Consider the following 14496-nt stretch of genomic DNA (forward strand, 5'->3'; position numbering starts at 1 on the left):
TTCGCCGGGGGACCCCTGTAAAGAGGTCAAAAGTCGCCCTGGAGGGGCGATGAGTGGGGGAGAGGACTCTCTGGGTGGCGATAGAAGGGTGGCGGCCCTCCCGCCATCTTGGAGCAACTCTCCAAACCGATAAAGAAAGGATCGGCCACTCCCATGGCCCATCCCTTTAGCCGTTTCCTGCTGAAACCAAAATTACAACAAAGCACTTGAAACCACTTGAAAATTGCCTTCTTCACATGAAAGCACGTGAGAATTGCCTTCTTCCTTTCCTAATTGTCTACCTTTTCCTGTTAAAAGCTTCTTGAATTTGCTTCCCCCTGCGAAGAGAGAGGGAAGGGAGCCCTTATCTCCCTACCCTCCTTAATGGCGGCCCCTGATCACGTTGGGAGGAAAAAAAGGAAACCTTGAACAGAATAATACTATTTAATACGACTTACTTCCTTTCTATTTCTGGTGACCCAAAACTCCTATTCTTACAGAAATTGATTATTCTATATATCTGATTAAAAAGGGAGAAAAAACAAAAAAGAACTACTTAAAAAGGACTCAAAACTGATAAATTTACTCTGTCTGAAAAAGATTTTAAGTACACTGAGGACATCTTGTGGCCAAACCTGATATAGCAAGTGAATATTTTTGGCAAATAAATCTGTTTATTTTGGAACTGCCCTTGACATTATCAGCTAAAGATAAAAAACTTGAAACAGCTGGAGGTGAACTTAAGACTTGTGGAGTTGAACATATACTGATTTTGTTTAAAAATTAGCCTCCACTAAGGACTATTTACTACTATTTCAAAATGGAGACTGATCAGCCACAAACCTCACTTGACTATAAGCTCATATTAGAAACAATTCATAAAGTTTCCGAGATGTTTATCTCCAGACTGGAAAATTTAAGTGCCAACTCCAATTTACAAACTGTAACCCAGACTTTAACTAAAGAATGTACAACTCAGAATATAACAAAACTGGAACAAATTACTACTGAGACAGTGGAACACAAGGTACAACAAGATATTGAAAAAAAACTAATACCAAAAATTTGATTCTATCCAAAGAACCGACAACTTTAAAAGTACAAGGAACTATTACTATGGCAAACAACCCTAAGGACCAATAACAAACTATGGGAAAACTTAATATTCAACTCCTGACTTCATTAAAAGAGCCTACAACATTAGAAGTATATTACTGTATGAGCAAGATAGTGATGCTAACATAGAGGACGTGGAAGATCAACAAAGATAGTTTTCTGAAAGCCTGGATAGCCAAGCATTAACTACAAAACTGGATAAGTCACTCTACTTAAAGCAGATGAACCCAGATGGAAGAGGAATCCAGACCAAACTGAAGACAAAGTTTTCAGAGCAAATAGAGAGACTAGAACTAACAGGACAACAACATAATGATTACAAATGGTTTGGTTTTTGTGGATCACTGATGGCTAGATGGCCTCTTTCAATTCAAATAATATGTATTGGAGTGAAGGGAGGCCTATCTGGCAATTTAAAGGCCTTGATCTGGAAACTTGATTGGCAAAAAAAGAAAGCCAGAGTTAGATTTAAAAAGTGAGTTCTTAGAGAACCATTAAAGGCTATCCTTTTAGCAATCAGTATATCTACTCAACCTGGGTTTTCTGCTAATTTTGCTTCCTTTAAAAGACTTGCAATTATTTTATTGTATTGGCAGCACAAACCTGGGACATGACTGATTGACACAAAACTGCTGCACAGTTTGTTCCAAAGTATCCCAAGTAATATATTTCTTTGTGTCTTTCATGAGATAGGGAAGACAAATTCAGCAATCTGAATCTTCAAGGAAGTTTGATTGTCAACAATCAAAGCTACTGAATCATACCAATTTTCACTCTGGCCACATACTGAGCATTTTGTACTTCCTCTGAATCAAATGTTAACTTTAAATAAGTTTAATGAAAGAAAAAGAATTAACAAAGGACAGTGGATTAATAAGAAAGATAAAGAGAAATTGTGGCAGAGTAGACTTGTTCTTTGATATTATGATACTGCATTTGAGTTAGTTGAAGAAAGCACTTTTTTTGAAATTTCATAAAATACAGTTTTGTTCATCAAAAAGAAATCTGAGAATCTGGAATAAATTAGATCATATGAAAGACCAACTAATATATCAACTAACTTTATCTTGAAAGTGTTAATTTTAATATTAGGCCAGTAAACTGTTCAATGTCAGCTTTTACGGCTTGGGAAATTTGACAAGACCTAATTAACAAAACTTGCATTACTTAACTCATTTTAATTTAAAACATTGACAGACTGCCCCAAGAAGTCCAGTTCTGGCTCATGCGTATGAGCAAATCAAAAATAAAATATCTCAAAGTAAAACAATGCAGTTGTCATGGTTCCGATAGATGAGACCAGTAAAAACATAACTCCAAGGCAGAAAGTTTCCTTAAAGAACATATTTATTGGCTACAAATTATCGGCACAATCAAAAGTGAAACCAAGTGAAACCAAGATTGAAGTTCCCTGTCAAAAGTTACAATGTTGTAAAGTGGAATGTCCCACTCCAGCATCGTGTCATAAATCACATTCCCCAATTAACTACTTTGGTGGGCTTTCTAATGGAAGGCTCAGCCCTACAAAATCCAGGCAGCAATGCCCTTGGTTCCCACAGGACAATTTATTGTTTTGTCTAACTACAAAAGCACACATCCGTCCTCCCATACTGTGACAACTGAAAAGGAAGTAGAAATGGCTTCAGCCAAATTCCTTGCAGCATTGACAACAATAATTCCACCCATCATTTTTATCATAAATGGACATTCCCACTCATCCTAGAGCAGACATGACGTCGCACAATGTATCGGAGCTTTTTTGCCATTGCCGGAAATGGGGTGGGCATGGTTTCCCAATGACATGTCCGGCCCGTGGGTCTGCAGTTTGACACCCCTGTCCTAGAGCTTAAAGACCACCAAAGTGGGATAATTTTAAGTGATTTCTTAAATGAATATAATAAATATAATAATAAATATAATAAACCTTTATTGTCAAAGTACAACATGTGTACATTGAGATTAGCTGAGCCTCCCCCCATGCTCTCTCCCCCAACACACAGTGACAACAAACCCTCCATCCCACCACACTATGTGAACCAACTACACCACACACCGGCCTCCCAAGTCAATTCTGCATAAGATTATGTCCCATTTAAAAGCCTAACAGCCCACAGATAAAAGCTATTTTTCAGCCTGTTGGTACGGCTGGCTATATTCCTATATCTCCTACCGGATGGTAGGAGAGTAAAGAGATACCGTCCAGGGTGTGAGTCATCCCTGAGAATCTTCCTCACTCTTCCAAGGCAACGAGCCCTGGCGATGTCATCCAGTGGTGTCAGGGAACAGCCCACAATGTCTTGTGCTGTGCTCACTACCCTCTGTAATACTTTCCTATCCGCGGCTGTCAGACCAGCATACCAAACCACAATACCATACGAGAGGACACTCTCTATAGTAGACCGGTAAAAGAGGGTCATTAGCTGTTGTTCTACCCTGTTCTTCCACAAGAAAGTGAAGCCTCTGTTGGGCCTTTCTAGCCACCTGAGTTGTGTTAACTTTCCAGGTCAGATCTTCACAGAGGTAGACTCCCAGAAATTTAAAGGAGGAAACTCTCTCTACACAGTTCTCTCCGATGTGAAGTGGGGCAGGTTCCTCCTTTTTTCTCCGGAAGTCTAACACCATCTCTTTCGTCTTGCCGATGTTTAGGTGCAAGTTGTTGTTACTACACCATATGGATAGTTTTTGTACCTCCACCCTATATGCTGTCTCATCCCCACCTGTAATAAGACCCACCACAGTTGTATCATCTGCGAACTTGATTATCGCAGTGGATGGGTCAGATGATACACAATCATAAGTGTATAAAGAGTACAGGTAGGGGCTAAGCACACAGCTCTGTGGCGTGCCGGTGCAAAGCTTCAGGGGGGTGGACAAAGCAGAGCCGACCCTCACTGTTTGTAACCGATCCCTAAGAAAGTCTTGAATCCAATCGCAGATGGCGGGGGAGAATTTAAAGTCAGTCAGCTTCTTGATGAGAATGCTCGGCAAAATGGTGTTGAAAGCCGAGCTGTAGTCAACAAAAAGCATCCTGATGTAACTTCCAGGCTTCACGAGATGACTTGCTACAGAGTGTAAAGCAGTAGCTATGGCATCGTCTGTCGACCTATTTCCCCTGTAGGCAAATTGATGTTTATCAAAGTCCAGTGCGAGGCATGTCCTAAGATGTTGGAGAACCAATCTTTCAAAGCATTTCATGACTACAGACGTTAATGCAATAGGTCTGTAGTCATTCAGGCACTCAACTGCAGTTTTCTTGGGGACTGGGACAATGGTAGCTACTTTCAAGCACGATGGTACACATGCCGTTTGCAAGGAGATGTTAAAAATCCTTGTCAGGACCCCTGCTAATTGATCGGCACAATTCCTGACCACTATCCCCAGCACCCCATCTGGGCCTGCGGCTTTGCTGGGATTCACAGCCTTCAATACAGCTCTCACTTGGTGTTCACACAGGGTGAGTCGCTGAGAGTCAGAAGGCCAGCCAGCAAAGGCTACGGGGTCTGGTCTTTTAACCTCGTAGTGGGTGAAGAAGATATTCAGCTCCTCAGCCAACAAGGCATCGGTGTTTGCCATGCTGTTCGTGCTGCCCTTATAGTTGGTTAAGTGCTGCAGTCCCTGCCATACTTGCCTCGGATTGTTGTTCGCTAAATGGTTCTCCACCTTTTGTTTGTATTGTTGTTTTGCCATCCTAATGCCTCTTCTGAGATTTGCCCTGGCCTCTCTGTATCTGTCCCTGTCCCCCGCCTTAAAGGCAGAAAGATAGATAAGAGCCAATTATACATTAGGGATAATGTTTTCCATAACATAGGGGCTACCACCAAGAAAACCTCTCTTCTAGTTCTAGACCTGTTCACTACAAGTTAGGGCAGGACCTCTGGTAATGTGTCAGTGGAAAGTCCACATTTTCCCCGGATTTATACCACTGTTATGCTTCTGGGTGCAATTCAACATGCTGGTTAACCCATTTAAAGCACTGTATATGGCAGAGCCAAGTAACTTCTGGGACCCCTTATGTCTGAGGAAGTCTGCCTAGCTTGCCATATCCTACAAGAGCATATCTCCAGATCCCTTCTGTTAAAAGTGCTAACTTGTGGGACTGAGGAGTTGTACTTTTTCTTTTACAGTGTATGAATTATGACATACTTTAGTCCTGAGCTTGCACAGCCCTGATCTTTATGTCTTGTGTAGACAAAGGGTGGAAGGGAGGAAGAAAACTAGACAGCCAGACATTGACTAATTAATCTACAGTCTAGAAGGAATTTTTCCAACATTTTGAAAATCTAGATTTTGAACCAGTCAGAGCCACACATATATATCAACTTACTTGAAAATTGAATGGCGAATCCAGATTTGCTGATATAGAAGTCTGTGTCAAATTGTATTGTCACTATGTTGAGAGTGCTGTGGACGCCTTCTGGAATAAGAGAGCCACTGATTTCTTTTAACAGCATGTCATTTTCAGGTGGACCATCCCAAACACGTAGAATATCATGTGATGCTTCAGTATCAAATGCTAGAAACTGGAGGCTGTAAAAAAACCATCAAATATTAATGTCTATTTCAAACAAAGAAATAGATAAAATAATCGCAACTAAATCTATGCTATGAGTTACAGCTTAGACGAGATCATGCAGGGGAGAAAGACACTACATCTTTTAAGATCTTAAAAGATCTACATAAAGAGGCCTGTGTCTTAGGTGCACAAGGTACTTTACATAGTGTGAACAGCATTGTTTTCTTTACTGAGATAAAGATTCTCCTCCATGGGTCTTTATGCCTTGATTTGAAGTCTTATTATGTAGATCTGATATAAGAAAATATTTGGTGTACATGCAGTGCATGCACCAAAGTGTCTTCTGGCACTGAACGGAAATGTCAGATGAGCCTTCCGTACAGGTGCAATGACCTCTGTATCTGTTAGCACTGCTAGACTAGTAGTCATAAGGAAGGCAAAGTAAAGCAATGAATGCATCCATTACATCTTAGAGATTCCAAACAACCATCAGCCCTTTATCAACAATCAACTCAGCCCCAACCCTACAATTATCTTACTCCGTAAAGATTTGGGACAAATATTTGGTCACTCAAAACTGCTGTAAGTCATTTTAGCCCAGCAGATAATGTAGTAGGTAAAGCAACTACTATGCTTTACCTGCCAAGCAGTATCCCAGCTATGTTTATATTTATGTTGCTGTTTCCCCAAATAATATAACAGCTTAAATTCTGAATAACAGGCAAAATTTATACTAATAAATGCATTCCAGCCACATTTCTTAGTTTTTGTATTTCAAAAAATATATATTTTTCTCAGTCTATCAATGAAGATTGTCCTGGAGTACCTGACAATGTTTCCTGGATCTACTTCAATTATCCACATGCAACGCAGATTATTATCATAAGGAAAGGGATAACCGGGGGACAAGATTCTCCCTGAAGATTCTCCTTTAAAACGACCTCCACATTCAGCTGGTGAAAACAAAGTGGAAAATGGTAATTATTTCTGATAAATATTGATTATGATGTTTCTGCAGCAGCTAAAATATGTAGAATAGGAGGAGATTCATTCCAAACTTATTATAACATCACCTCTGGGTTGAAAAGCAGGTTGTCCTCACTTACTGACTGCTTCATTCAGCAACCATGCTAAGTTACAAGGGCACTGAAAAAGGAGATTCATGATTGATCTTGTAACTTGTAACTATCCCAGCATCCCTGTGCTTTGTTGTTGTTAGTTGCGAAGTCGTGTCTGACCCATCGCGACCCTATCACAATTCTGGTGCTTAACAACCAGCACACATTTATGATGGCCCCAGTGCCCCATGGTCAAATGATTGCTACTTATGCCCTTCCAGTTGGCTTCCAAAAAAGCAAAATCAATGGGGAAGCCTACAGGAAATTGCCAATTAATGATGTAAGTACTCAATGACCTGTGGGAATTTGTTTAATACTGCAGTCGGAACTGATAGTATAAGATTGGTAATGCTGTAATGTTGCACTTAATAATTGCTTTGCTTAGCAATGGAGTTGCTGGTCCCAATTAAGTGAGAACTACTTGTAATATGCAGAGTGTATACTGTTCCAGTTTAGATTGGGATCAATAGGTGAAGAGAAAAGAAAGGGAATCTAACCTTTATTTATATAATCATTCAATGCCTTTAACTGTTGAAAGAAATAATGAAGAACAATGTAAATCTTGGATGCTTTAATTTCAACTGAAAAAAAAGAGATTTTAACTGGGTTTTGATGATTAGATCTGATTTATGATGATAGAAGTACTTTTTGTTATGGTTCACTCTAGTTCAAATGGCCATTGATTTATAGGTTTTTATTTGTTTCAAAGAAAGTCAGAAGTTCCTTTGTTTGATAGTTTGTTCTTGTTGCTTGCACTCACTATGTTTTTTTAATTATCCCTTTCCTCTCTTTCTAACTCTTTCTCTTTGTTTTTCTTTTTTTGGTATTTTTACTTTAAAAATAAAATAAAATAAATGTTTGAATATAAAAGAGGAATGAAGAAGAGACAAAATGAGTTAATGTTCTAGGACAACAATTTTCAGAATCTCCTCCATACTTTAAACATGATTTGTGTGTGTGTCTGTGTGTGTGTGTGTGTGTGTGTGTTTAATGTGTGTGCATTGCTATTCCATGGTTACGATGGAGTTTATCAGTAAAATTAGGAAAAACCTGATTGAAATGCTTTCTTATTCAGAAACGTCAGTTGGGACTTGATCAATCATTGTCCCTTCTGTATAATCTACATCACAACATTGTTTTGAGAGAAAAGAAAAAAGTTCACCAAATGAAGAACAATAAAAATAAAAGTACTCCTTTGCAAAGCTAGTCTAGAGAAAAGAAGGATAGGGAGGACAAGATAGCAATATTCCAGTATCCATATACAGTACTGCCACAAAGAAGAGGGGGTCAACTTATTTTCCATAGCAGCAGATGGCAAAACAAGAAACAATGGATAGAAACTAATCAAGGAGAGAAGCAATCTGGAATTAAGGAGAAACTTCCTAACACAATTAACCAGTGGAACAGCTTGCCGTCAGAAGTTGTGGGTGCTTCATTGCTGGAGGTTTTTAAGAAGAGACAGGACAGTCACTTGTCTGAAATGGTATAGGATATCCTGCTTGAGCAGGGAGCTGGACTAGAAGACCTTGAAGGTCCCTTCCAGCTCTCTTCTAATTGATCAGGGAGGCTCAGCCAATCTCAATGTATACATGGTTGTACTTTGACAATAAAGGTTCATTCGTTCATTCATTCATTCATTCATTCATTCATTCATTCATTCATTCATTCATTCATTCATTCATCAAAAGTGATAGAGGTATATTTCTGATAACAAGAAACTGATTACCGATACAAGATGGCAGGGGATAATCCCAAGTTCTCCTTTCTCCAGTCATGCATTTTAGAAGACTACTCCCATGGAGAGTGTAACCAGGATTACATCCATAAATGATAGTACTGCCAGCAAAATGGCCTTGATCACTGATTTTGTATCCAAATTGTGGAACACCTGGATCCTCACAGTGAGAAAGTTCAAAACCTATGAAAGGAAAGAAAGAAAATCAACAGTGTTTCCAAGATAGATTTCCCGCCCCCGCCAAAGCATAGATTGTAGTTTAAAAGTAGGCTGTTTAATGCAATCATTTGTTTCTTTGTAACTAATTAGCTTTTGAGCCCTGATGGAACAGTGGTTAGAATGCCATATTGCAGGTTAACTCTGTCCACAGTCTGCAGTGCGATCCTGACAGACTCAAAGTTGACTCAGCTTTACATTCTTCTGATGTTGGTAAAATGAGGAGGCAGATTGTTGGGAGCAATATGCAAATAATGCTGATATTCTAAACTACCTAGAGTGCTGCAAAGTTCCTGGCCTAGTGTTTTTGTTACTACTATAATATTTTGAGTCGATGATGAAAGGAAGAGAGATTGATAAAACTGATAAAAAAAGTTTAAGAGACTTCTTTATCCCAAGCCAGACCTTTTGACCATCCATTGGACAATTTGACCACCCGATGTTAATAGTCAGTATATAGTAGCTTGGGCATACATTTGGATGACATATTGTGCAGCTCTTTCTAATAATATATATTCAATATTATTTCTGATTACCTTGGAGTGCATTGTTTTTATCATGTATATAGCAACAGCAGTAGCATTTAGACTCATCTACTGTTTAATAGTGCCTTACAACACTCTCTGAGTGATTTACAATGTCAGCATATTTACCCCAATAACCTGGGTTTTCATTTTACTGACCTTGGAGGGATGGAAGTCTGAGTCAACCTTGAGATGGTCAGGATCAAACTCCTGGCAGTGAGCAGAGTCAGTCCGCAATACTGCGTTCTAACTACTCAGCCACCACAGTAAAATAAAGGTCAGGATAATTTCTTACTTGATTCTTTATTTTATTTTCTGAAATACTTACTGGTATAAACAAGCTGAAATCCTTCGTCTGTACCCTCAGCATCTGAATTAAATTCAAGCCAAAGATGATTTGAAGTACTGCTCAGTGTTAGCCCTCTGAGAGAAGCTCCAGTAAATGCACCCAGCAAATGTGCTGTATTATCTTTCCCATCATATATCTGAAAAGCAAATTGACTTTAGGTAATTTCAATAAGCAGAAAACAGAGTAAACACAAAACTTCCGCTAAGATAGATCAGGACTGCTGAATTTACTTAGTTTGATAACACTGAGTATTGCCTCAAGATTCTGAGTACTTTTTAAAAAATGCTAAATTACTTTTTTTTAAAAAACCATGACAATGGTAGGACTTCCACTTCAGCACATGATTTGTAAACAGCTATTTACATTGACAGTCAGCATTTTAATGATGGCCCTCATTTTCTCTTTTCAAGTCATATGAAAAGAGTCTCTGAAGTTTATTTCTATGAAAACAGTTTACTAATTCATATACTGATATCAAAACAAAGCAAATGACTGCAGTGGAACTAACAAACAAACTAGCTATAAGTCTAAAGGACATTGTAATCTATATGCAAATTAGATATCTAGGCTGGGTGGTTAGCTTTGAAGTACCAATTTATTTATTATCTTAAACAATTTCCACTCCCTTGCAGATATCCTTGGAAAATGAGGGGAACATAAGAAATTCTTAAAAAGATAAGGATTGTGTGCACTTCATATACTTAACTTGGTTACTAAATTAGCCCATTTTATGGTTTCACCTAATACACTAAATTATACACTGCCAGATATGCTGGGTTCATACAACATACAGAGGAGAGAAAGAGAGGCAGAGAAAGGGAGAGAGAGTTTTTACTTTATTATGTTATAAAAATATAGTTACTACCAGTAGATGCTAAGGTGTTGTTGTTTTTTTTAAAAAAAGGCATTAATTTAGCAAAAGTTCTAATAACTTTTCCAAATTTCAAGAGATAGTTTACATTTGCCTATAAAGTGATGTAGAGATGAATGTTGAGAAGAGGAAAGGAATAAATGAATCAAGGTGGGACTTATAGAAAAGATAATAATGTCTTTAGAAAGAGGGAAGTAGGAGAAAGAAACTCAAAATAACCCCATCTTGATTTTCTTTAGTATAAGATGCAACAGAGAGAAACTTAAAGAGGCTTTTGGGATCCTGTTATTCTAGGTCAGGGGTGTCAAACTGCCGGCCCGCAGGCCGGAGCATCACGGAGAAACCGCGCCCATCCCATTGCCGGCACATGACGTCGCGAGTTTGACATGTCTGTTCTAGGTAATCACAATAAAGACTAGCGCTATAAACCCTTTCATGCCTGTTTATTGACCTATTCCAAGTTGCAGAAGTCAGAGCAGTCAAAGATTGACCCTCGTGTGGTTCCACATATTTATGATCAAAGCATGCAAGCATAGCAGTTACTTATGAAACACACTACATTAAGCAACAACTACTTCTGTACATAATTTCAGTATGCATGAAACTTCTCAGAGGAAAGGATTCTTGAAATACCATGGGACCTATATTCCCAGGAAAGCATAGGTAGAATCTCAGGCTTAAAGCAGTTCTTCCTCTAGATTCTAGGGTGGACGGTGCCGAATTAGTCCTCAACTGGCACCCAGATTTAACCCACTGTTTGTTTGTTTTTTCTCTCCTGCATGATTTCTTCACGTCAATCCTCTCCACTGTACATCTTTCTTCTGGTCCTAATTGTGGTGATAAGTCAAGGACTAGCTGTACTGCTGAGCATCAGAAATGATGCAGCCTCTTCCTGAAATCAATATGCGTCCAGGACTATATTTTCCAAATTCAACCCCCTGTCTGGGCTGTTAAATTTCATCAAACTGAGTTTTTAAATAACTGAACAACGACACCTCTGCTTTAAATCCAGGAGTTAGTGTGCCATAAACCGATGCATTTATTTTACAGAAAAGTGTGCAGATGTCATCCAATTAACACCTTCATTTTAATAATCCACCTGTTTTGATCTCACAACTCAAAGCAAGTTTTAATTCCATTACATCTTCAGATATCAAACAAAGAAAGCAAATAAAGAAAAGCAATGACCAGAATAAGGATATATTTGAGGATACCTTATACATTATCCACTCTGTTTTAAACAGAGACCAATATAATCTTTCACTGGTTGATCAATTGATTGATTGATGACTGACTGATTTTTTTTATGATAAAAATGCTTACAGTAGCATTCTGGAAGAATGAAAGACTGAAATATAACTATACCTAGGCATACACACAAAAAATATACATTCAGTTAAAGTTCAGCTCATGAGACTGGATAAGGTTAGTCAGAATTCACTTCCACAGATTGAAAATGGAGTAATTCTGTGAAGAAAGGTACTTTGATACTTAATTGGACATGCTTTATTTCTGCATAATGCTCTGCATTTTTCTAGACCAATGTTTCTCAACTCTAACATCTTTAGGATTGATGGGCTTCAACTCCCAGAATTCCCTACTGGCTGGGGAATTCTGAATTTTGGGAGTTAAAATCCACCCAACTTAAAAGTTGTTGAGGTTGACAAATACTGTCCTAGACTCTTAAATCAACTGCACCTTAAATCTAAAGAAGAATCATTTGTTGTTGTTGTTTTTAATATAACTTAGAATTCTCTTGCAACTTCTACCAAAACCTTTAACACATATTTCTGAAGAAAGATATTACTTCTTTTATTTCAAATTATCCTTAATACATCCCAAATCTTCCTTTCTCTAGGTAATGTAATCTTTTTAATGTTAATTATTAGACAGATATATATACTCAAAAAGGCAATCCATAAAATATTTGAGTCCCTAAGTTGTCCAGCAGCATACTTTCCTTGAATAAATCCTTATGAGCAAATTCAGAAGAAATTGTACTGGCTGCAATTACTGCTGCTTAGTGACACAGTTGTTAAGTGAGTTTTGCCCCATTTTACAATCTTTCTTGCCACAGTTATTCAATGAATCACTACAGCTGTTAAGTTAGTAACATGGCTGTTAAGTGAATTTGGTTTCCCCATTGGCTTGGCTTATCAGATGGTCACAAAAGATGATCACATGACCTTGGGATACTGCATCAGTCATAAATACAAGTCAGTTCCCAAGCATCGGAATTTTATTTTATTTTTTATTTTATTTTTATTACATTTATATCCCGCCCTTCTCCGAAGACTCAGGGCGGCTTACAAGCTTAGCAGTAGCCTTCATTCTATGTATATGCCTGCTTGTTAGGGCTTTCACACACACCCCCAAGCAGCATTATTACAAAGTCAGCTTAATTGCCCCCAACAATCTGGGTCCTCATTTTACCTACCTCGGAAGGATGGAAGGCTGAGTCAACCTTGAGCCTGGTGGGATGCGAACCTGCACTAATTGCAGGCAGCTGGTGTTACTTAAGGAGGCATTAGCCCACTGCTCCACCAAGGCTCATGTGACCATAGAGATACTACAACAGTTGTGTGAAAAACAGCCGTAAGTCTCTTTTTTCCCCCCAGTGCCATTGTACCATTGAATAGTCACTAAACAAACTATTATAAGTCAAGGACTACCTATATAAATTGCTATTAATATATTATACAGGTGTACATTCACAGAGATTCACACTTATACAGCCCAAATCCACGACAAAATAAAAAAAATTCTCATTTATTGTTTTTAGCTACTTAAAATAAAAAGGAAACAAAATTTATTTTACTTTTCCTTGATAATTTAACTTGAAATAATTTATGATAGCCTGATTAATGGCACCTATTTTCAGAAAAAAATGCATCCCTCCCAAAATCGAACATACCTTAAGAACATCTGCTTGTGCTAAATGGAATGTTCTGGCAGAAATATTAATTCCCTTCCCTGCTTGCACCTGAATGCTGTAAATACATTCATGATTGTTGTCATAGTTGAGGGGATAATTGGGGGACAGTAATATTCCTTCGTTAGTGGTGGCAGAAGCTCCACATTCAGCTGCAGGTAAAACAGAGTTCAGTGTGTAACTCAATAGAAAACATACATGAAATTGCAAATTAATAACTGTCCTGCCCAGTCAATGTAAAATTCCTGATAGATATAATCATAAGGAACAAAAAACATGTTCATTTTCAAATTCTTCTTCATCTTTTTCTTTTACATTATGTCCCTTGTGTTTTATTTTCCTTTTATTTATTTTTATGGACATTTATGAAAACAGAAATAAAGAAGAAATGATGATTCCTTGGGAGAGATGTACAGAATTGGGGGGGAAATGTTGATTCAATAGAATTAATCAAAGGGGTAAATGGCAGAAATAATGATGGGTAAGAAGGAGTTGTATTTCAAAAGTGATAGTGAAAAAAGGGATAAAGAAAAGAAAGCAATTTCACACAGAAACTACATTAAGGATGACTTTAGAGAATACTTCATTAAACGAAATGGGATTATACTGCAGGAGAAGTGTCATTTATCCTTATGAATTTCAGTATAGTTAAAAGAAAGGAGAGGGTAATGAAAATATCTGGTTATAATAATGATAGTAGTATTAATACAATGAAGGGCAATGAGAAGTTTGGAAAGTCAGGGATCTAGAATGCCACCTCACTCAAACTCCTCACTAAAATTAGGATATCATTTATTTTGGTCACTCCAGTAAAAACATGTAGTGTTGTGAAAATCATTGCATGTATGTAGGTATATAATCTGGATGCCTCCCTTTCTTAATAATGCTTCTGAAAGCATATTAGCCTAAGCAAAAACGCCTCTCCTTAAAACATTTTGATTTCATTTCATTTTCCTGAAATGCTTGCAAGGTTGCTTCAAGAGAAGCCCATAGTTATTTAAAATTCTTTCTTGTTTTCTTGGTGTTTATGCTAGAAACATTGACTTTCCTTACATTTTGATAGACAATAATCAGGCCTAGCCTTCAAACATCTATGTTAAAACATCCATGTTAAAAAAGAAGAACCCAAGATCCTGCTGAAAT

At 37.9% G+C, this 14496-nt stretch overlaps 1 protein-coding gene across 1 annotated transcript in view; it reads right to left on the reverse strand.

The window, feature by feature from the left end:
* The window catches only part of CSMD3 (CUB and Sushi multiple domains 3), a gene marked incomplete at its 5' end in the record, with an annotated part of 687334 nt that overhangs the window by 219982 nt on the left and 452856 nt on the right, over nt 1-14496 (reverse strand). The window contains 5 exons of the mRNA XM_081322366.1: nt 5420-5622; nt 6435-6561; nt 8453-8644; nt 9530-9686; nt 13336-13505. Of these exons, the coding sequence (XP_081178492.1) occupies nt 5420-5622; nt 6435-6561; nt 8453-8644; nt 9530-9686; nt 13336-13505 (849 nt within the window). The remainder of the gene's footprint in view (nt 1-5419; nt 5623-6434; nt 6562-8452; nt 8645-9529; nt 9687-13335; nt 13506-14496) is intronic.

This window comes from Vipera berus (genome assembly GCF_964194415.1).
Source record: "Vipera berus genome assembly, chromosome: 3".
Classification (NCBI taxonomy): Eukaryota; Metazoa; Chordata; class Lepidosauria; order Squamata; family Viperidae; genus Vipera; species Vipera berus.